Here is a 24,803-nt window from a genome sequence, read left to right on the forward strand (position 1 = left end):
TTAGGTTGTTTGTTTGTGTTTTATGTGAATAAAATGACTATTTAAGTACAGTTATAGAATTTAATTCTATACAGTACAAGTATGAAGAAAGGTATGAAAAGATGATATAACTTGTTTACATTATTAACACACTCAAATCCACAGTGAAGACATACAGTACTACACTGGCTTCCTACACAGTACAGTATTAAAGCACATGGATCAAACTCATTCTTTAATTTATTCACTCACACAAGTATTGATGTATAAATTCTGTTTAGGGTGAAAGAGAAAAAGCAATGCATGCTTGCACTAATGCATCATCTAGTTACACAATAAGATGTCCTTCCCATTTCAAAGAGACAGAAATTATAACACCCCACAATTATGCCTTTTGGCCCGTGTAATAAACCCAAGCACCACATAATACACTCACACAGAAGTACAAACTTGCTTCCTTTACAATTGTGATGATCAACTGAATCTTATGGTTTTGGGTCACACTGTCTTTGGCCGATTCCCTCCCTCTCTACCTTACTCGTTCCAACCTAACATTTACACTACTCAATGCGCTTATAAGTCATTCCATTAGTCTCATTACTAGGGTTTCATTGTACAAAGTAATGCACTGTACAATATTTATGGGTGTGTACTGTACAGTATCTTAAAGTATCTGCTAGGATGGGTCCAATAACTTCCGAAAAGCTACATGCAACTCGTGATGTCTCAGGAGGGTTGGTATGTGTGGCATACTGATCCTACTACATTTGATAATCAAATATCATAATAATTACACCAAAATAAATAAACATTGCATTCCTCATGTTAAACTATATACAGTACAGTACCAAAGTACAAGTAAATGCATGTCCCCAATATCCATCATCCGTGGTCTCATAATGTTTCACACAGTGTGTGGACAGATGTTTTTTAGACCTAAGTGTGCTTATAACAAGGCTCAGTACAGTACAGTACTCTGTCTGCCTTATATAACCACTGTATATATATCTGGTAACATGTTAAAATCTTCACCTCTACATAAGCATTGAACAGTATTAATAAATACGAGTGTTGAGTTGAAACAAAGGCACTAATAATGTACAGTATAGCTTATACATTATTAATACCTCTGTTCCAATGCAGACATTTATTAACAAATTAAATATCCCCTCCATCTCATTTGAATTAACAAAACTACTGTACAGTACTGTATTTATGTTTTGTAAATTGGTATTTTGTCCAATAACAACAAACCAGAAATGGTAGGTAATGTATTAAGACATTTAACTTCAAGTTTATACAGTATTTGGTAATCTAACTGTTTGAGTATATCAGAAATGCATACTAAATGTGTACAGCCTTACCACTGACTTACATAATGTTTACTTGGCACTGTACTGTATTATCCTCTCCGGCATGTTTGTATTAAAATATATTAATATATTGTGTATATTATTATTTTGGTTCAAGACAAACTTCCAGGATATTAATATATTTAAATTAAATTTAAATATGTACACCATATGGTAACCCAACTTTTGTTCACCCAAGTCATATAGTGTAGTCACGCCACTGAATTTATGTAAGGTACACACTAATATCCCTTCCAGAACAGTTATATTAACAAAAATTAATATGCTGTATTTTCCAGTACAAACTCACCAACTGTTTACATTATGGAACCTTAATACAGTACAGGCTGTAGGTAATAGTGTAAAATAACCCACCTTTTACTATGGAAACCTGACTTTGTTTGTAGAGTACAGTACCAGCCTGTTCTAGGGACACAACCCTTGGTATAAACAGTATACTGTACAATGCCAACCTCTACACAGTAAAACACTTATTGTGCACAAACCAAAACGTAAACAGAAAGATAGTATCCACATCATTATACACTACGAAGAGGGTACATATGAAGCAACAAGGAGAAGACCTGTTGGCCACAGAAACACCAGTCTGGGAGTATTAAGGGAGGAACACTTTCATCAGTTGGTGGCTCTTCTAATACTGTACAGCGCCACACTTTAACTGCACATTGTTCTCCTATATTCTCAAGCAGTTTCCCTAACTTCTCCCTGATATTCTGTTTCATAAGCTCGTATCTTTTCTGTAAACATTATTTAAATTTTGACTAATTGGAATAGAACACACACACCAAGTCTCACCATAACAGTATGGCCCCCAAATGCAGAGGTGATGTAAGTGATGGTAGCATACCAAAGAACAGCAGAAAAGTGATGACACTGGCTGAGAAAATAAAGATTTTATATTGGCTACATGATGGAGCGCATGTAGCAACCCTTGCCCATGAGAACTCTGTAAATGAATCCACCATACGCACAATTTGTAGTTGTGAAGACAAAATATGTGCAACTGTGACAGCATCTGCTTCTCTTAGTGCTAAGGTGGCCCAAGTGCCAATGAAGGATCGGTACTCAGAAAAAATGAAAATCTATTAAATGTTGGGATCAGTGGACAAGTGAATGAGTAAGGATCTGTTGTTAATAGTGCAGCAATACGTGAGAAAGCACATAGCTTATATGCTCATGTTGTGAATACAGAGGGGGCAGGGAGTGATGCAGCGACTGTGACTGATTTCCAAGCAAGCAAAGGGTGCTTTGAAAATTTTTAATGCAGCTTTGTTTTACATAATATGAAGCTTCAGGGAGAGGCTGGATCAGCAGACAAAGAAGCTGCAGAGCCTCTTCATAAATGGGTAATTGAACCAACATTACAAAGACCCAAAAAGTTGCTCCAGGGTTTAAAGCTTTCAAAGACAGGCTGATATTGTTATTTTGTGGTAATGCAGCTGGTAATTTTAAGTGTAAACCCATTCTTGTGTACCAACTGGAAAATCCCCTGGCTTTAAAAGTTAAAAATAAGCTTCATTTGCCCCCCCCCCCCACAATACCACTTCAATTCTGCAACCAATGGATCAAGGCGTCATCAAGACATTTAAGTCATATTACACCAGGAATGCTTATAGGCAACGAACTGAAGCACCGATGGAATTCTAGAGGGCATTTAATATCAAAGACTGTCTTGACATTATAAAAATGTCTTGGGATGAAGTGAAGCCTTCCACCATGAACACTTGCTGGCACCAACTTTGGCCTGAAATTGTTCACTATTTCAGGGGATTTCTGACACTTGACAAGGAAATCGCAGAAATTGTGAAACTTGCAAAGGAAATTGGAGGTGAGGGTTTTGATGACATGCAGAAAGAGGAGGTGAATGAATTGTTGGACTCTCATTTTCAAGCACCAACAAATGATGAGCTTGAAGAGCTTATAGCAGATGATACTGAAGTGGGATCCGTAAAACCTAAATTAACAATTAAGGCGAACTCTGAATTCCTCCTGCAAGCAAATGAACCTGCTGAGAAGTGTTTTGACATGGATCCAATACTGTAGAGAAGTTTAAAGTTCAAAAGGAGCCTTGATCTTTGTGTGCCCTACAGACAATCTTTGAAAGATATGCATAGAAAAACCAAAGAATAGAAAATAACAGACTTCTTCTCGAGGCCATGGTCACCCCAACCATCAACATTGTCTGCCGAACCAGAACTCTATGAACCCCAACCATCATCATCTACCGATCAAGAGCCTTAAGCCGATGATCCTGATGATACATCGGCTTGAGAAATAAAAATCATTCCAGTTTCATCATCAACGAAGTCTTCTTCATCAATCACCGTCATCCAAAGGCTTCACAACATCTACAATATTGTCTTCATAGTTACACCACAATCATCTTACTATGGATCGGTGAGTACATTAATATGGTTTTATAATGCTTATCATTAATATGTTTAATTTTTTATGGTAAGTTAGTTCTATTATCATCATGTTTGTGCATGTTGTAAATGTTGAAAAGGTATGCATTTCATGTGATAAAAGTCCATACGCGTCCATGATCCCACCACCCCATTTTTTCCATAAGAAGTTAAGTTTGCCAAATGCAGTAGAACATCGATAAATTGGACTAATTGAGGAAGACTCCAGTCAGAAAAAAAGGGGGGTAACACTGCTTATCTGGACTGTTAAAGGTGCTTTAATAACTAAGGTCTTTAAGCACATAACAAGGTTGTTAAAACTGTTACATCAACAATAAAAAAAGGTGAAACAGAACTCTGGGCAGTCTGGTTGTCGACAATTGTTTTCACCGAGATGATTGTTACATACTGTTAAGCGTTGTAAGTAAGTAACCACAGAATTTTTCTTATGAATAAAGAGAAAACTGTATATTGTACAGTACCATAAATAGCAAAATATAAATAAATAATTGTAGGGGTATATTGTGTGTAGGTGAGAGTAATCTGGGAGAAGCAGATGGAAGAACATTAACACAACCGCTACAACTTGAAGAATTTGTAAGTTATAGAGAAAGTAACAAATTCCCATGACCATGACCTTATAACCCCATCATTAATGTGTAATAAAGTCCACGATATATTCTCAGTTAAAGGTCACTGGCAACCTTGGCCATAACAATACACTCCTGAAGCTAATTTGTGTTCATAATAAACATGAACACTGTTTCATCTTACATGGCTCATGACAAGGTGCTGACATGAAATTCTGATAAAAGCTTTAAAAATAAATAATTTACCTTTAATTATTACCATCATCTTGAACATACAACAAAATAATGTTGTGAATAATACATCTCTTGATAATACACATGCATAAACCTTCATCCCAGTTTGCAGACTGAACATTTCAGTACTACATCCCAAACTTTTTGTTTTGGCAAAGGAAAATGATTTGAAGAAATGGGCCTTAGGATAGAAGGTGATTATGGCAAATATGATGTACTGTAATGGATAACAGATGCACATGAACTTGACAATGATTCTAAACCAAAAGAGTACAATGTAAACTAAGATTAGCTGGTCAACCTTCTCTAACATCAGCAGGGTACTGGAGGCAACTGAAAACCAAGTTCAGACCTGTTAGTAAAAGCATAACAATACAGTATTGCATGCTGGTTTATTTACAAAATTAGCAAGGCATTCACTACACTCTACAACGATATACAATAAGAAGTTAGTAATGAATAATAGGTGTTTACATGTGAAAAATATGGACAAAAGTAAGCAAAGCTAGAAAAAATATCTTTAGGCAACATTGAATAATTTCACAAAATAAAGAAAACATGTAGAAGTATTAGGTTTGAGAATGTGAGTCAGTCCCCGATACAGATGGCCTATGTATAAGGCCAAAGACACTACAATAACAGTGCTTCTGACTGAGAACAACCAATCTCCTTCCTTATATAATGATCATGACCTTATAGAAAGGAGGCCAACCTTACACTGAGGTACAACAATATGATCTTCCAACAGAGAGAAGGTTATATTTTGGTTGCTCTCATAAGAACACCTTTAGTCGGCAGTGTTATTATCACCTTGTAAGTACAACAGATATGAGAGCATATCTCTGTTTTTTACACAGGAGTACTGATATTTACAGGAAAATCCACGATGCTCAGAAAAAATACAGAAGCAGTTTAATCAGTGAACTTTACAACACAGAGAAAACTACTTGAAGCTTTATATGGGGATAATTTTGGAAAAAAAAAAAAAAAAACATTAGATACAGGTATATGGAGTGTGTGTGTGTGTCTATTAAGGCAATATTGTTGATGAGCCCACCTTGCCATTCAGTTGAGAGATGACCGCATCTATGACGAAAGGTGAGGATGTGAAAGGTTCAGAAGGAGAATAATGAAAGAAGGGAGGTGACGCACATAAAGCAGTAGAGCAAGAGTCAACAGGAGGCTGGGGTGTTTGTGCATCCCAACATTGATTTATCTTATAAGCCAAGTTTTGGGAATTCAACATATTTTTATTGTGTAGTAAACCAGAACATGGTTGATTAAATGATGAGGTTGCATAAGGAGCTTTCTGTAACCTCTTCTTGCTTCCCTGCAAGGGCTTTTTATTTTCTTTAGGATTATGTTTACACAAAGTAGAGGAAGACTTAAAATTAGAGAATGCAGTATTATAAATCAAAGTCTTTCTTTGAGTTTGTATCTCACAAGAAGATGAGCGAGAGGTAAGTTTTAAAGGAGGAACACAATGAGGCCTTCTCTGTATTAGATATGGACAGTAGTGTGGTTCCTTTGTGAAGAACTCTTGTATCACTTCACACACGCAGGATGCCTGTTTCGTCAACACAAGGAATAATGTGTTATATACTGCACAGAATATTAAAGGTTACAGAATTTAATCTATATCTAGCATACAGTATCTACAACTATTTACAGTACAGTACTACCAAGTGAATCTGTAGCTCATTATATTATAGTGTACAATAGCACTATTCTTGATACATATACAACTAAATATATTGTAACTGAATTAGCAGGAAGGTAATGTTCATTAAGATATTATAAAGGGAACAAGTAAGAAGCAAGGAATCAGTCAAATAAAGGTATACAGAGAATAGACAAGAAAAGTTTTATCTGAAGACCTCAGAATAGTTCACCTGTGGTGGACAGTGATGTTATATTAAAAAACTAAATGACATGACTATGAGGTTACTCTAATATGCCATACTAAAGAACTTAACATGAGACAAGTACAGTAGCTAAAACAACTATCTGTGCAGGTGGGGGTCGGTAGGTTCCGAAATTTTACGTGTGACTAGTGACAGCCCTCATATACAGTACCCAAATTTATCGTCCATGGTCTCATATTGTTCCCACAAAGTACTGAACATCAGTTAAAGTTAAGTAGTGACAAAAGAGCCCAAGGTGTGGTATACTCATATGTTCTTCTGCCTACTATACGAGTAGACTAGAGAACTATGAACAAGGCAAAGTTGATCTTAAGTTGTATTATACTGCTGTATCAAGTAAGTAATGGGAGAACCAACAGCATTACTATTAGAGTAAAAAGCTCAGGTGGTAGACTTAATGGCCTCAGTCCTTCATGTAAGCTCAACTATAGACATTAGGTGTTCACCCTTTTGATAATAATGACTGTTTTCTTGGATACCTGTGGTCTGACATCATCCAAACCTTTCTGTAAACACCATTATTCTCTAGATACCTTTCAAATTCTTCTCTTGACTTCTGTCTAAATATATTTTGTTTGTTTCTTTCTTTGACTACTGTGCACAGAATAAACTATAGGAACTTTTTCTGTTCATTCATCTTATTTCTTAATCCATTCTTTGTGGCCCTACTGTGACCTAGCCCTCCCTCCCCATCTGCAACAATTTTATTTGGAAAAGAAAAGTTTTTACCATCTTGAAAGTGGCATCAAATATAATACTCCTCCCCAAAGACAGCCATACAAAACTCATTGTCATACTGTTTTCCTATTATCTCATGAGAAGTAAGATACACAACTAACATGCCACCCTGCAGTTGTCGGCCCACTTACTGACCATCATCAAGGCTACTGATGGTTGAAGTAAAAAAGAATGATGGAAGATTGACAACACTCATATTCCCCTCTCACTACCACAAGTGGAACTATGAAAGGGGAAACCATACAGTCGATGGATTAATGGACAAAAGAATTTATTATACGTATAGTTGTGAAGCATCATGCAGATATTTCCTCTTTGATCTGAAACACCTGAAGTTTTTTAAGTAAACTGAAAGCTCCAGATTGATGAAGGGGTCATATCAGGTGTTCAAACTAGGCAAAATACTGTTTAGGCTCCTGTATGTTTAGGTGTGTAAAGAATATGCTTCTAGTCACACTAAAACCACGTCTTATTCTTTCCACACAATCACTCATAGGCACACATACACACTCACACAGATAGAGAGTCTGGCTGGGTGAGGTACAGTTGTCTTCACTCCTGCCTTTAACAGTGAACCTGGTCCCTGAGACATGTGGTAGCGCTGCAAAAGATTCCCAGCCAGAGTCCCATGGTGTATCCCGGCCTCATGTAACCGCCTTCTCACAGTTCCTACAGAAACGTCAAGTTGAATCCGTTCCCTAATGGTGACTGCATTTGTCGGTTTAGACTTTCCTCCCATCTTCACCACCAACGTCACAGTCTTGGTTTCGATATTCCCAGCTCTCTTGCTATGCCTGCAATTGTATGGCCAGCCTCTCTCAATGCAATAATTTTCCCCCAAACACCAGTTGTTTCTGCTGATGACTTATCTTCAAAGTTGATGAGCCGAGTGTGGTGCGAGAATGCAAGTAAGGTAATGAGATAGGATTATGTCAGCTAGTTTGAAATGTCAAACAACCTCTGCCCTACTTCTCCCACCCCCACTGTCTCCTCTTTTCCTTTTGTCGTGTCTCTTCAAAGGCTTCACTTTTGTAAGTGACATCATATATCATATCACAGAATCCAAAATATGTACCAGGTATATCATTTGTGTTGATGATTGTTCTTCAATTCTTAACCCTTTCACAGCAGGAGGTTACTCTAAGCTGAATAAAATCATCTGGCAGTAGCCAAAATAAAATGGCAAGTGTGTGACACGCAGTGAAAGGGTTAATATATAAATACTAGCCACACGAGAGTGACGTTGTCTCATGAGCCAGAAAGGCTTGCTAGGGGTAACATTACACCTAAAGGTGACCATTTATGTTCATTTTAGTCTTTTTCTCAACTACTTAATTTATTTTTTTGAATACGGTTGTAAGTCTGTTGAGAGTTGATATAATATAAACAAAGAAGTGTATACTAACAGTTGTTAAGTACATTACAGTACAGTATACTGCATATGACATTTTGATGTTTCATGAGCCAATTGAGTAAAAAGGGCTGGCCTCCCCGTCTCTTCTCCGTAGCTTCTCAGCCTTTGTGATGTAGGCATCTCGCCCATGGACTTTACTCACTTCACCTTGTGTTGCTACGCCCCCAACCCCCAAGCACATATTTAGTATTGTTATCAATTACTAGAGCAGTAACAATGATTGTTAATAGTGTAAATAGTAATAACATAGTAAAACATGTGTTCTGTACCTACAAATTAGTGTTGTTTACCTCGTACACACACACACACAAAAACAAAAAAAGTCACACAAAAACACAAAAAAAGTTCATGAACATTCTTGACTCTTCCTAGCTCCTGTGTTGCCAACCTGTGGTAAGGATCATATATTTATTTCCTGTTTATATCAAGCATGGCCCATTTCTAAGACTAGAATTGCTTTTTATTTGTTTTTTAAAAGTTCCCGAATATACCTGCGTGGAGGGGAGGGGGGGGGATGCCGACCATAAGCCCGAAGCCCAGGGGTTAAGTAGAGCAAAATCAGCTGTAATATCATGGCATATACAGATATCCCTCGTATAATAATAGGGATGTGTCCCTGAAAAACGTAACATAATCAAAATTATCGCTCTTTATATTTCTTATTTTATAGTTCTATATTATATTTTCTTTATTTTTTAGCCACATTAGAGTACAGTATTGTAATGATTTTTCCACAACCTTTATAGTTTCATTACTGTACATGTAACAAAGGCAACATGCCATCTCACAAGCCACTTTATCCCCAGTTTTCCCCCATCATAAGAAGTCAAGCTATCACTAAACCAAGTATTGACCTAATGTTAAATGAGAAAGGGTGTTAAAAAAAAATTTATCACTAAACTGAGATGCGAATGTCAGTGATATGAAAATTCGTTGATATGAATTTCCTAAATTAACACCACTCTTTCGAGAAATGAATGTTTCCTCGCTTACCCGGTATACGAATTTGGGTCCGGGCAAAAATTTTAATTTTGCATGCTGGGAATCAGCTGTGTGGTGATCTTGGGGAGAGAGCTGCAGAAACATATTCTTGCTCACTGATCACATTCCCCCCACCCTACCACAAGCCTGCATCCTTCCATTTGTTGTGTGTGAAGTGAGCTTTCTTTATCTGTGTGTATTCGTGCCATCCTTTCACTGTATCTTCATTATGGCATCCAAGCACTCTTCTGAATATTCAGCTACCAGTACTACACCAAAGAAACCATGAAAGGCTGTGACTCTTGAGGCAAAGCTGGAAAAGATCTTGGTCTGGCTGCTTCTACTGTGGCCATAATTTACAAGCATGCTGTGGTGGACTTGGCAGATAGCAGTGATGAAGTGGACAACTCTCCTCATCTCGCTGAGTAGGCCCTTACTCAACTCTCCCATAAGTTAAACAGAATTTTTTTTTTCATGTGATAGGTAGTAAATTAGAGTAGTTGTGTACTACAGTATTTATCATTAGTTAGGTAGGTTTTGTTCTTGTTTGTGAAACAATTTCATGTTTTCGGGGTGATATTGGGGTATTTTGTCACTGGGGAACCAAACCCCATTTTTCACTTATGTTTATCTATTCATGATACAAAAATTCACCATTTTTTTTTTACCCATTTATATCTCAAAGGATATCTGTACAAATAACAAAAGTATTAATTTGAGTGATATGAAGCACTGCAGAAGAGGAAATTATAACTTAATGGACAATTCAAGAAACCTAAACTGTGTGAATTTAGTGGCTGTGAGAAGACTACCAGGAGGAATGACTGTCTGAAGAAGATAAGAGCATGGATGAGATGACTCAGGATAATTGCTAGTAATGAATTGGAGGAATAGCTGTAGAGAAGAGGAGGGCATATAGAAGAATGTGTTAATGTGATATTTGTTTTGACCAGCCTAGTGTTCAGTTAGGATATTAAATGCAAACAGGGCATTGAAAATAATGACTATCTTAAAGAAATAAATAATCTCTCACCAGTTTAGGATCACTTCTTCCTCCCTCAAGAGTGACATAAGTTCCATTCACGTGGTGTAGAGCCAAGCGTCCCTTCTTGCTAGTCTTGCTGGGGTCACTTATTGGCTGCTTGTACACATCCACACCCTCACCATTGATGACTGCATAACTGCACTTATAAGCACATTTCTGAGTGTCACGATCAACCTGTGATGTTAAGAAGTGTTAGAATACTTAAGGCACCACTGTATACTTCTCTCTTTATAGGTTTTCTTTTTCAACACACATCCTCCAAATACTAACCCATCATTAGATAACGTCAGACATCAACTCTGGCCTTAGATTCTAATTTCTTTTGTCTTAAAGATTAATTTTAGTTTAACTTGCTCTCACAATTCAGTCACTGAAAACATTATAAAATAGAAGCCCAGAACAAAAATTTTAAATGTAAAATTTTGAACCTCGATTTTCCCATTTCTCTTTCTGAAGAATACTGTAGTGGTTTAATATTTTGTGGCAATAAACTAACTTGAATTAATTAAACAATATATAAAACTAAAGAAAATATGGGAAAAGAACCCACAGTTAACCGTATCACAGGAAAGAGAAACTGAAGTAAGGAAGACTACAAAAACATCAGTACTGTGCCAGACAGTTAAGGATAAGAATGTAGTTAAGTGTTCTGCTATGTAAAAACAGAACACTTTGGTGGTTGAGACATCTTGAGGAAACCACTGTTGAGAAATGTAACAAAGACAGTACCTGAATATGGTAAATGGGAATACTGTACTCTGAAAATAAAGTGGTACACACAAGACAGTTAGAGTGAGACAGTACATGTTTGAGCCGAGTCAGAAGAGAGAAGTATATAACAACCATGAATCCTGAACACAATACCTTCTGCAGTAAGGATCCTCCACTGCCAAAGACAACATTTGCAGCACACCAACCATGAACCTTCAAATTCTCCAATATAACTCCTGAAATACATTATAACCCATAAATACTTCAACTCCTGAAATACATTATAACCTATAAATACTTCAACTCCTGAAATACATTATAACTCATAAATACTTCATCTCAAAATTAGGATATTCAGACAAGCATTGTACAGTAATCCCGTGTTTTTCGCAGGAATTACGTTCCTGAAACCCCCATGAAAAGCCAAAACAGCGAAGACTTTTAGGAATCACTGTACCTGTGGCCACCAAACAGCTCAGGTAGGTCATGCACTTAACCACGCCATGCTCTCCACTCACGGCCCAGTGGTCACACTGATCACTGATGCACTGTACCGGCATTTACTAACAACAGTATTTGAAACTAATCCTATTGTAGTACAGTATAATAATGGAAAAACATAAACAGTTATATACCAAAAATTTTTTATTTACAATTAAGATAAAATTTTTTTTATTTTGCTAGGTCGGCAACACCCGCATTGCCAGCCTCTCCCGGCATCTGCCCGCCCTCAAGCAGTCACAGTAGCGTTCACAGTATGGTAGGCACGTGTGGACTGAGGCTTCTCGGAGCAGCGGGAAAGGGTGGCGTCTGTTTGCTGCACCGCACGGGAATATAAAAAATGGCGTGAAATTAAAAAAAAAAAATTGAAGGATATTTGATATATACATGTACAGTATATATGGTTTTTTAGTAAAAATAAATGTGAATGGTCAAAAGCACGATAAAAAAAAAACGAAAAACACAGGATTACTGTACTTCACAAATGGGTTTACAACTTAAGAACAATATTACCCAGGCTTTGCTGAGCACACTAAAATAACCTTTACCATACTGCATAGGCTATACAGTAGACCTTCAATACAGCAAAAGTCAATACTGGACTTCTTACATAATGTGGCACCCTAAATTATTCCCCTTATTTTGTTTTTGAGCAACCCATAAAAATTACACTACATTAAATGGTCCACCATGTTCATTCCTTGACAGCAAATATTTACAGTGTACAGTACATTACAGGTTATTTCATATTGTTACCAAACATTTCATTATACCCTCCAGTACTGAGAGAAAAACAGGAAGTAGATGGTGCTACATCTGGTGGTATTAAGAAGAAAAGTCGTACTATTACTTTTTGTGAAAAAATTAAAACAACCCCCTTTCAGAATCACTTAAGAGCTGCCCTTCTACCTACAAGTAATAATTTCTCTTCTCATCTGTAACTGCAGTAATTCTCAAGTCCAATATACAAGTGACGTGATAATTTAATGTAAGAAACTGATATATCACCACAATATTTTTACATTAGAGCTGGAGCAGGAATCATTCAGGAGGCAAGATTACCATTACCATGTGTTGTTGGTCATAAAATCAGATAAACTTAAGGTGAGAATATTCTGGAAAGGAATGTACCATATCTCAGTCATACTGTCAAGTATTTGGTGTCAACTTTTAAAATTGAGGGCACATCTACAGATTGTGTCCCATAGGCATCTATGTCCTCGACAGCACGCCTGGACTTCTAACTGCACCTCGACACACACACAGTTGTCATAGATGAAATATGTTTGCCTCCATCTAGTGACCCAGTACCAGCCACTACACAACCGCTAAACCAAATTAGATAAATGATTTTTTTTTTCATTTCCCATTAGCTTATTTGCATATTTCTATTTCTGTAATTTGAAAATAAATTTTTAACAACTTCAAATTTTTCTGGATAATTGTGCATACAGTACACAACAAATTTACCACAAGCTGCAGCTTAAGGGTTCAATATGTTTTTAATATTTCAGTTCTTAGGGAAGCCTTATTTTTTTTGTTTCGTTAAATATGTTTTTTTTTTAAGGATTGATATCAAATGAAGACAATGGGTCAGTTGATGAAAAATTAAAGTTTCCCAGCCCTCACTAGATGACAACAGCTACTCAGATCACACACGATTATTGACACCCAGAGTTCTATTGCTCCATCTATCACCTCGAGTGTGAACAAATGCAGTCTTGGACGTAGAAGTTCAGACCCAAAGCGAGTTATAATTTGTAAAAACTGTGTTGAAGTAAGAAAAGGGGGTGTCTTAACCTTTAACCAACGGCGATCATAAATAGTTGATCAGCACCTTCTGTCCAACACAACGGTAATCATCTAGAGTATATAATCAGGATTTTTCCGCACCTTATTTTTAAGTTTGGTGCCTGATTTCTGCTTGAGTGATTTATTAGGACTAGTGGCATACAGTCTTTTCATTCCCACTTTGATCCCTCCCTCCACCGGTAGTGTTTTTGTCATCATGGAGAAAGTATCTGGTATTTCCAGTGTGACATTACTGCCTTGACACCCAAAAAAATAAGTAATTATTATGGGAATCAGAGAGTATAAGTGCAACTGAAGATAAAACTGTAAACAGTGAGCAAATCTTGCCATTTTCACATGAAAATTTTAAAATTTTAAATTTTTGTTTAAACCGTAATCTTTCCCCATCAAAGCAAAATAGTGTATGTAAAAAATTCCCCATCATTTATGGGTTAAGGACTTTTACAGCTTATTTTGGGGAGCTGTGGTCCCATTACCTTTATTTACTGTTGTCTCATATCATGCAGTTTGATATTGTGCAATAACACTTTGTCCCATTTTCATGCTCTATTGAGGATCTACTGTATAATAAATATGAACAGTTTCAGTTGGAGAAAATGCAACATATAAATCTAAGAATTTCCCTCTGTGATTATGTACAATTGGGTGCACAGTATAAGGAGCCAGTTACCCACCTATGGTTCTGTAAGATATGCCATCACCTTGAATCACTCTTAAATACGGAGGAAGAAGTTTGTAACCTTTGGAGTTTACCGTTGTTCCATAAGCCTTACCAAGAATTTCTAAACACTGAAAAAACATAAGTTTTTATGGATTATGTAACTACTGTACAGTATGGTGTGACCGTTGCCCTCCAAAAATAAGAAAATGGTCCTACAATGCTGTTCAAAGTTTTAGTGATGTGTATTTATCTAGGAAACACCCCTGTAAATTTTCTGAGATCAGTGCATGTTTGAGCTAGCACCGTCGTACCAGCAAGTATTGCTATTTCAGCTTATGAACTTCATAAATAAGTGTGAAAATAGCACATTTTATCAGATGGTTGACTTCTTCCGTGAATCTCTAGCCCAACCATTTACACGTGGCGACTACAAGGAGCTGGTAGAGCTTTGTCTGCTGCTTGTAACTAAAGGATCCGAGCCAGTGAACTTCACGATGGTCTACCCCGGCGCACTTCACAAAGCAAGGTGGATGGCTAAACTGCTCTATACCCTCAAGATTGTTCTTTTGTCAGGCCAGATCAAAGAGCAGTTTCCCAAAGCCGAGGTTGTGACTAAAAGTCAAATCAGCAGGTTAGAACGGTTTGCTGTGTTCACAGTCGCTGTTTATGTCCCATGGTGGATTGTTTGCCCCGTTCCAGCAAGTGCGCCACTGAATGACTTGAATTTGGTCAAAACTTTGGCTGAATTTGCCCCATATGACGCCACAATAGTTGACAAAGCGTGTGTGGCACTCGGTAGACACACTTGGTACCTAACTGAGGAGTTGGCCCCACTGGCTTTGTTCTCGTCCCAAGTACAAGAAAGAACAAAAGAGGAGATAAGGAAGGCCCTTTTTTGCCATGAAGGCACTGAAGTTACTAAGAGAGTGGGGCTCAATCATGGGGGCTATGGAAAGTCATATCTTCCCCCTGTCCCAGAAAGTGACACTGCCCTGATGGACCTAATTGAGCCTGACTCAAGCCGGCTCTTCACCATTTTAGGCATGCCCTATCAGTTTCTCCACAGTCCAGCCAGTGAATGGGCGGATCATGACGACTACCTGAACATGAAACGGGTTGTGGACAAGCTTCAGGTCGTCAATGAGGCTGCAGAGCATGGTGCAAAACTTTGCCATGATTTTCTTAATGTTGCCAGGGATGAGGAGCGCTTTCAAGAAGTCCTTCAAGTAGTTGAAAATGACAGACTCCGCGTTCCTAATCAGCGCAAACGATCATCTGTTTCCGAACAGAAATCATGGTTTCTTGCTCTAGAGAAATAATACCTTGTGAATATATGATAAAACCCCTTAATGTACCATGAGAGAATAAGACTGATTAACTTTTTTGTGTTAGTGATAACAGCATTTAATTAAGACAGGCAAATGATTTGTGTTAATATCCCTTATGATGGTTGTGTAATCTCATATATAGGCGCGTATGCCGTATAAGCAAAATCGCTATTTTTCAAATTGCTGGTGTTCACTCAAATATGCATGAATCTTCAAAAAATTGCACGTGGGTATTTTTTATGTCAATATGCAACACCAAAATTTTGAACAGCATTGTAGGACAAGGTTAGGGCAACTGTCACACCCTACTGTACAGTGTAAATGGTCAATAACATCATTTAACATTTTATGATAATTTTCCACACTTGGGTTAGCCTCAAGTAACTGATCGCAGCCCTCCATTTTGCACTGTCTCTTGCAGTCTCCCTTGTCAGGTTCTTAACTCCAATGTCATTTTTTACAACCTCTCCCCATGTCATTCTTGGCATGCCACTGGCTCGCCTTCTCTCCATATTTAGGCTCATGCACCTCTTGATCCAATTGGTCTCATCCATTCCATCCACATACCCAAACCATCTCAGCCTGCCTCTATGCAGAACTTCGTCAATACTAGAATCAGTATGCTGAAGAAACATTTTTGGGGTATGTAACTATGAAGAGCAAACACATACATGCTTTCTACAACATTGCATAATTAAGCTTACTGCTCTCTTATTCCTCATATTGATGGAGTCATGTGAAAAGGTGATCAGTGGCATCTGTATCTTTTTGCCTCTTACTGAATATGAATGCATCTGCAGTACAGCTGAAGAATGGATAGAACTAGTGCTTATATTGTATTTGGTAAAAACATATTCACAACTGGCAGGCAGGTACTCTTTAACTATTTCAGAAAGTAGCGACCCTGCCTTGGCAGCAGAGATGTTGCTAGGAAGTCTTACATAATGCCCAGTTCCCTATAAAAATGGATTAGAAAGCATCCAGTTAAAAAACTTGCTTCAAATTCATCTGCTGGCAACCGGGACACCTTGCCATCAGATAATCACAGCTGATCCATGCAAGTGTGGAAAATAGCCACAAAAATGGTAAGGTAGTGATGGTGAGCCTTCAGTTGTATTTTGTCATAAAAAAGAAACAGTATGAAACAGTCATTATTTATTGTTGTTTATTTTAAATCAACATGAGACTTACCTTGAGAACTACAGAAGGAGGATCACCACTGTCTGGCCTAATTAACAGAGTGCCTCCATTTTTGCCTCTCTTGATCACAGCGTCTCGCAGCTCCTCCCCCCATATCTTCTCGCAGCATTTCCATATGTCGTATGAATCACTCACACATGCCACAGCACCTGTTGATATGAACACTATCATAAACTCATCCAGTGTGAGCAAGTAGGAGTTTGTGGAGTCTACCTAATTGTTGTCATACCACTGTAGTGTTGTGGTCTACCTGTTGTCACACCCTTGTTTTTTGTTTTTTGTTACAGGAATTAGCCCACCCAGGCACAGATCAAACGACTCACAACGGGACCGGGGGAAATAAGAACAGAAAGAAATTAAAAATAGAGAAGAAAAAAGGTGGTTATACTGTGTTTGTGTTGAAGTCTACCTGCTTGTTGTCATGTACAGTTGCTAAAACAACTATCTGACGACTGTCATATATATATATACACAGTACTGTACAGTAGAACGTCGATGTAACACGAGATACGTTCCAAGAGAGGTCGCTTTAAACAGAATACGCACTAAATCGAAGTGTTGATTCAATGGAATAATTTAGTCTGATACTTGAGAGAAACACAAAATACTAAAAAGACTGACAGTCTACCCAGATGCACCTCAGCCCATCTAGAATAAACAAAACATTGTTTTTTGTAGTATTATGTTCAAACAAACATTCATAAATCAACACAGCTAAACTTATGGGACATGAAATAGCCTGTTTCCTAGTGATGAGCTGATGGAAAGATGGTGGTGGGGGGGGAGGTGAGGTGATATGTTTGAGAATTGATGCCAAGGTCTAGTGCTTATTTATTTATCTGTCCTTAAGAGTGACTAAGTTTCTCTTATAAAATGTCACTGAACTGACATGTTCTAATTAATTTTATTACAAAGGGCTAAAATATTTATCTCTTGCGCAAAATATATGTTTATATTCAAATTATTCGCTGTCTTACAAGGATTCTAGCAATGCAACTTATATTCTGCTAACTTTAGTCTGAGATATTATATAAGATAAAAACTGTAAGCCTATAACCACCCAACCCTGGCTGGGAAGGGGGGAAGGAGGGAGGGAGGGAGGGAGGGAGGGAGAGGAGGTGACAGTGACATGTTTGACAGTTGGCGCCGAAGGTCTAGTGAAGTACAGTATTACCCCGCCTAACGCTGTTTCACTTAACGCGTTTTATCATATACGCGGTGCCTCGCCAGAGCTGAACTTTCACTTAACACGGATTTTTTCCACATATACGCGGTGAGTGTCCGGCTCGAGACGCTATTTTTAGATTTGCCCCACCCGCCACCCTGCCTGACTGCCTGTTTTAACTCATAAAATTCATACAAATTACCCGGCCAGAATATAATTTACATTGCTGGAATTCTTATAATTTGGTGATCATTTTGAATATAAACATCATATATTTTGCATTAGACATACAAATTTTAGATAAAAAATTTTCTCAGAGTAACTATGTTATCTTTTGTGCAAAATATATGACATTTATATTCAAAATATTCCTGGTCTTACAAGGAATCCAGCAATGTCAATTATATTATCCTAACTTTAGTTTGAGGTATTATTTATTAAAATTTAGTGGTTATCCCACACATCTCCTTGGGACGGTTGGTGGGGGGTGGGGGGGAGGGAGGGACCGACCGACCATCTGTTACCCTGTGAAGAATTATTTTTTTTTTTATTAACTGAAGATATTTGTTTTAGCTCATAAAATTCATACAAATTATCCGGTCTGAATATAATTTACATTGCTGGAATTCTTATAATTTGATGATCATTTTGAATATAAACATCATATATTTTGCATTAGACATACAAATTTTAGATAAAAATTTTTCTCAAATTAACTATGTTATCTTTTGTGCAAAATATATGACATTTATATTCAAAATATTCCTGGTCTTACAAGGAATCCAGCAATGTCAATTATATTATCCTAACTTTAATCTGAGGTATTATTTAATACTAAATGTTAAAAACTCTGGAAGGGAGGATTGGTGGGGGGTGGGGGGGAGGGTTGGGACTGACCGCGCGGTTGGAAGAGGGGGGGAGGCAAGGTGGGGTACTTTGATTGACAGATAGTGTCGTGAAGATTATTTTTTTTTTTATTAACTGAAGATATTTGTTTTAGCTCATAAAATTCATACAAATTACCCGGTCAGAATATAATTTACATTGCTGGAATTCTTATAATTTGGTGATCATTTTGAATATAAACATCATATATTTTGCATTAAACATACAAATTTTAGATAAAATTTTTCTCTAGGTAACTATGTTATCTTTTGTGCAAAATATATGACATTTATATTCAAAATATTCCTGGTCTTACAAGGAATCCAGCAATGTCAATTGTATTATCCTAACTTTAGTTTGAGGTATTATTTATTAAAATTTAGTGGTTTTCCCCCAAAAATTTCTCTGAGAGGGAAGAGCCGGCAGTGTAGTGTGAGAGGGGGAGGGAGTTGAGTCCATTATTTGAATGGACATTAACTTGGCGACTGTATTTCTCTATTTCTCTTAAGTATTAATTGTGTGCATGTACCATCATAAAATTAAGATGTTATTTTTACTACAACATAGGTATGTGCCTTCAAAAAGTGGAGTTTGGGGATCGGGCCGGTTTCTATTGGAATTAATCCCATATGTTCTGTTGTTCACTTAACGCGGATTTCACTTAACGCGGGACCCTCTGGGTTCAATTGACCGCGTTAAGTGGGGTACAACTGTATTTATTTGTTTATTTATGTCCTTTAGATTGAGTTTTTGTTTTCTATTAATAAAATGTCACAGAAGTGACCAGGGAGAATATAATTGACATTGCTGGAATTTTTATAAGATAGTGATTAATTTGAATATAAACATGCTATAGTTTGTACTTGACAAAAATTTTAGTACGTAATCATTTAGTACATGTACAGTACAGCTTTGTCCTTAGGACAGTGTAGCGTGCCCAGAGAAACATTAGGCGCAATTTTAAAATAGGATGCGTCAGATTGACTCGCGCAAAATAGGAAAGATTCGCTTTAAATTAAAACATTGTCCTTAATTGTGGGTGTCGCTTTAAATCAATGATCTTAAATTGAATCGCTTTAAATCGACATTCTACTGTATATAACTTTTTTTAATAAATAGTAACATTCAGTATAAAAGTGGTCCATCTCTCTCTCTATATATTCATTTAAATGTTTCCCAACTTAACATACACTGGAAAAAAGGTACATTATGAATGGTCCTATTCTGATTACCCTATATTAAATACAGTGATAGCTTCGTTGGTCGGAACAATTGGTGCAGTGCACTTCTGAGAATGAGAGATTCCTGGGTAACGAGTCGACTCTCTCAAACCCAGAATAAATGCCCCATTCCTCGAATTTTCCGGGCAACGGAAAAATTTAAAATGTTCTCGTAAGTTCTAGAAATTGCCCATTACATCAGCTCTCAAACCCGAAAAAATATCTCCCATCCCCGAAATTTTGCAGGTACCGGAACAATTTTCGCGGAATTTCCGGAACGTGCACCAGATTTTCATCTCTCAAACCCGGAAAAAAAACTCCTCCATTATCCCTGTAATTTTTCAGAATTTTCTGGGTATCGGGAAATTTTTCTCAGAATTTTCCGGAAAACGTGCCCCTCGGAATATCGTTTCCAGAGCCATAATTTTCCGGAAAATTCCAGCTTAGGGAATGGTTTTCCCCCAAAAATTTAATTTCAGCTATTGGAGAGTTCTGGATTTGAGAGATTCTGGCTAACGGAGATATTACTGTACTAACAAAATATTTATCTCTGTTTAACCCACTACACTATGGATAATAGGTAAGGAACAACCCAATAGGGAGTTTCAATTAGGAATATTCCATCATAAACAGAGAACCTTAACCTCAGAACAACTTATATTCTTCTTACATTATGATACAATTGTACCAAGTTAGTTATTATTTAGCTAACATTATCCATAAACAACTGAGTGAATATGATGATCAACACGTAGAGAGATGATGTCCTCAGTGTCAATGTGATGCTGACCTACAAGTATCAGTACATGTATGTTAGTTACCTTACAGCTCTCACACCCAAACTAACTCTAACACTGGCCATTAATCTATAACTCCCAACAACTTAACATGGTCGGTGTATGCTAAGTTTAAATATACTCTCTCTCTCTCACACACGATTTTATCCTAGTAAGACAGTATAGTATTAGTATTAATCTCTTCTACACTGGTTTGGGAAATCAGTAAATGAGGAGTAAGAACATAGTATGTAGTTTATTGTTGAAGAGAGAGTTAATAATAGTATAGTAGCCTCGGGTTATTTTTAGTTTTATTTTATTTATTTATTTCACAGCTGCCTACATTACTGTACTGTACAACTATTTTACTCCCTCCCAGAAAAAAAGGCAAACCGGAGTCACTTTAAACCAACTGCCGTGCCGATACAGATACCGCACACGCACACTTCCCGGCTGCAGTCACAGTTAAGGTCTTTTCCACTTACTTCTGCAATTCCTTTTGGGTCTACCACATGCACCACTACCAAGGTGTCTAAATGCTCAGCAGCTGCTTCTCTTTCCAATTAATAGAGGAAAAATAAGAGAAAAATCTTTATACTAGAAAAGAATGTTCAAATTTGGGATGAACTTGACAGTGAAAGACAACTTACAGCATCAGACATAAGACTCAAAATTTTAGCAACACATGCACACTTACACAGCCAACTATATCCAAGACCATCCAACATCTAAGGCTGCCACTGTACCAAGAAAAGGAAGATGCTCTGAATACTTGGATAGTGAGCATGTAATGATGTGCAGCTTCACCGAGTGGTCTAATGATTCAGGTGGTACAGTGGTAACGCACGCAACTCTCATCAATATGTCAAGGGTTCGAGCTTTGGCCCAGACACATGTGAGAAGAGTGTTATCCAGTGTGACCCTAAAAGCAAACATCAAAGGTTTCCCAGTCACCAGTTTCCTCCTGTACTAACACTGGATAGACCAACAGCCCAAATGGCTAGAAAGCTGATAAGTGGCAGGGGAAAAATAGGAAATTTAAGTCTGTGAGCTTCAAAGACATAGCAAGTCAGCTAGTGACAGCAAATTCACAGCAAACCAAAACTGGCTTCACAATGAGCCTCATTAAACATACTGAGCTACCCTGGATGACTCTCATTGAGGAGGCTGCATCAGGTGACACAGCTGTGGCAGAAAAAGTGAAGGAAGAATAGACCAAATGATAGAGGAGGGTGCAGGAAACAGATAAAAATAGTCTTTGGTTTATTATTTGAATCTTCTGGAAAACTTTTGTTTCATTTTTATAGATGCGTTTATGTAGGCAGACTTACAGCGTCAGGAACCAAGACGGTTGTACACCATGACATTTGAACAACTTTTGTAATTTTTTCTATAGTAGATAAATGGTTTCTTACTTTATGGTAAGACCCTAAATATGGGAAGGAATAAGTTTTTCATGGTATTGTAGTGTAGAATTTTTGTTAGAAAGTTACTGTCCTGAACATTTTTCAGAAAACGAGACAAACTCGTACTATATATTGTGGTGAACCATAAAATTGTTTCATGAAATATCACAGGAAGAGTAAATAGCCTACTGAGAAGGTTATTCATTAAATTAATATATACTATATATATATATTTTTTGTAAAACATGGTAAGATGTCAGGCATAGCATTTATGCTACAAAAAATAAGATCTGATTACAGCACTTCGAGTAGACAATGAGAACTGTAATAGTCACCAGTGAATGACATAATATTCAGCCTCTTGTAAGTAATAATACCATACTTGATTAAAATATTGTTTCTTTGTAGATTATAAAGTATGTGAAGTGGGAGTAACTGTGTGGATGCTGTCCTCAACATATGCACAGCTGTGCACTACAACACAAAAACTATCAAGTTTACACCTGGGACTGATTTAGTTTCATCCATATACTGTATACAGTATAAAAAAAAATATATATTAAAAATGTAAAAAAAAATTATCTTCTCATTTTTTAGGCTTTTCATAAGGTAAGAAACATTTACCTTTTATAGCAAAATTACCTCAAGATGCTTGTAAACAAGGACACCCGTCATCCAGTACAGCATTACAACCGAAACTGTGGGAGGCTGGGTCGGTCAATGGCGAAAGGCTGTGATGTATTATGTGACTGTATTTTCTTTGTTTTTGTACATTTCTTTTTATTTTTCTGTGGTGTACCACCAAACTTTACTTGTCTTGCCTTTGTTTAGCAAGTAAATAAACCAATTAAGCTTTATTTGGTAAATTATTTTGGTTTCTGGATCCTAGCCCCTATTTTGTATTGAATTACAGTACAGTACATTTCAGTTTTTTTTTATTTTGTAAAAGTTTTAGGTCCCTATTTTGTGGAATAACCCAAGGCTACTGTAATTGGGGTAGGCAAGGTCTGAAGAGCAGGAAAAGGCAATTAAATGTTGAAGGGTAAACAGTGTGGGGGGATGCACCACATAACAACAAAAAATATTAACTCCTCTACCCACAAAAAAAATGTTGAGCACAAATGCAGTATACTGTACAGTACTGTATCACCTGACATAAAATAATTAAGAATCTACTATAATACTTGAAGATAATTCTAATGCTGCAAATTATCATGGACAATTTTAAAGCTATAAGTTAAAAGTTCTTTATACACCATCAGGAAAGGCTTCCATCATGTTGCGAAATGCACTCGATTCTCCTGATCGCCCCCAAGTGGTGACAGTGGAATGTTCAGAAGCTGGGATGGAGAAACCCGCCATTGGTGAATGGTAGTACTTCCGTAAGAAGGCCAATGCAGCTATAGTGTCTGTTCCCTGAAAATCAGAAACTCTAGTCAAGAAAATTTCAGCAGTTATACTGTACATACAGTACTGTACTACATAAACACTGGTACCCTCTATCCTCTTAAAACTCAAGCAACTAACAGTACAGGAGGTCCTCGTTATAAGAGTATTCAGTATCTACGGTTTCGCATTTAAATGGTTAACTTTTTGTGATCATCCACATAAAAATTCCCTGCATTTAAGTGGATTCCACTCAAAAATTCTGGATAAAATCTTTGGATTTAAAACTCCCGATAAAATTTACGAAATTTTAGCTGAAGCGTTTGAAATTTCATCTTCTTCCTGGCACACACACACACACCAGTCTACCTTTTTGTTTCACCCAGACCGGTGCTGTGTTGTGATTACTCCTGCCTTTGTTGTGTCTTTTTGTGTATGTTGTGGTGAATTATTTTATCATTTTTGTCGCCATGAGTTCCCAACCCAAACAGGGTGGTGCAGTGCTCAAAAGGAAGCACACTAGCTATAGTACAGTACAGATGTAAAATTAGAAGTGATTCAGCAAAAGTAGAGTGGGAGTGGAGAATCAACCTAGTCCTGTTTCTGTTTCATCCACTAACTCATCCTCCATCCCCCAACACCTGGCTCCATCAATCCAAACCTTTGAAGCGAAGCAAATTAAAATATTTTATTATGGTAAAATTATATATTTTTAAAACATTGTAATAAGTATTTTGTCTCAATGAACCACTGGAGTGAGTGTGCACCAGCAACGGTTGCTGCGGACTACCGGGTCGCTGGCACAACCTACGTTGCCTCAACACCCTGACCCCAATGAACTTTAAGGACGTTAGATAACTTGTAAGGTTAAATAATTTCTTAAAATAATGTGTTATTAAATGTTTAACAAATGTTTCTAAGGTAAATAATTGTTAAAAGATATAAATTCTTTTGAGTGTCATGTACTGTACAATGTCATGGTCCCGATTTGACCTGTTTCCATTATTTCTTATGGGATTAATTCCACGCTTTAAGCGGATTTGTTATTAGAGGCGTTTTTCAGGTCCT

At 37.2% G+C, this 24,803-nt stretch overlaps 1 protein-coding gene across 7 annotated transcripts in view; it reads right to left on the reverse strand.

The window, feature by feature from the left end:
* LOC121873813 (nicotinamide phosphoribosyltransferase-like) overlaps positions 1–24,803 on the reverse strand; it is a 79,430-nt gene that overhangs the window by 26,815 nt on the left and 27,812 nt on the right. For 6 of the 7 annotated variants that reach the window (XM_042377525.1, XM_042377527.1, XM_042377526.1 and 3 more), the window contains 6 exons: positions 23,606–23,765; positions 16,889–17,046; positions 14,383–14,497; positions 11,549–11,631; positions 10,673–10,858; positions 5,639–6,148 (listed from right to left, as the gene is read on the reverse strand). In XM_042377525.1, coding sequence (XP_042233459.1) covers positions 5,639–6,148; positions 10,673–10,858; positions 11,549–11,631; positions 14,383–14,497; positions 16,889–17,046; positions 23,606–23,765 — 1,212 coding nt within the window. The remainder of the gene's footprint in view (positions 1–5,638; positions 6,149–10,672; positions 10,859–11,548; positions 11,632–14,382; positions 14,498–16,888; positions 17,047–23,605; positions 23,766–24,803) is intronic. The other variant, XM_042377530.1, reaches the window with a different exon arrangement.

Source organism: Homarus americanus, unplaced genomic scaffold (genome assembly GCF_018991925.1).
Source record: "Homarus americanus isolate GMGI-L3 unplaced genomic scaffold, GMGI_Hamer_2.0 scaffold25827, whole genome shotgun sequence".
NCBI classification, from domain to species: domain Eukaryota; kingdom Metazoa; phylum Arthropoda; class Malacostraca; order Decapoda; family Nephropidae; genus Homarus; species Homarus americanus.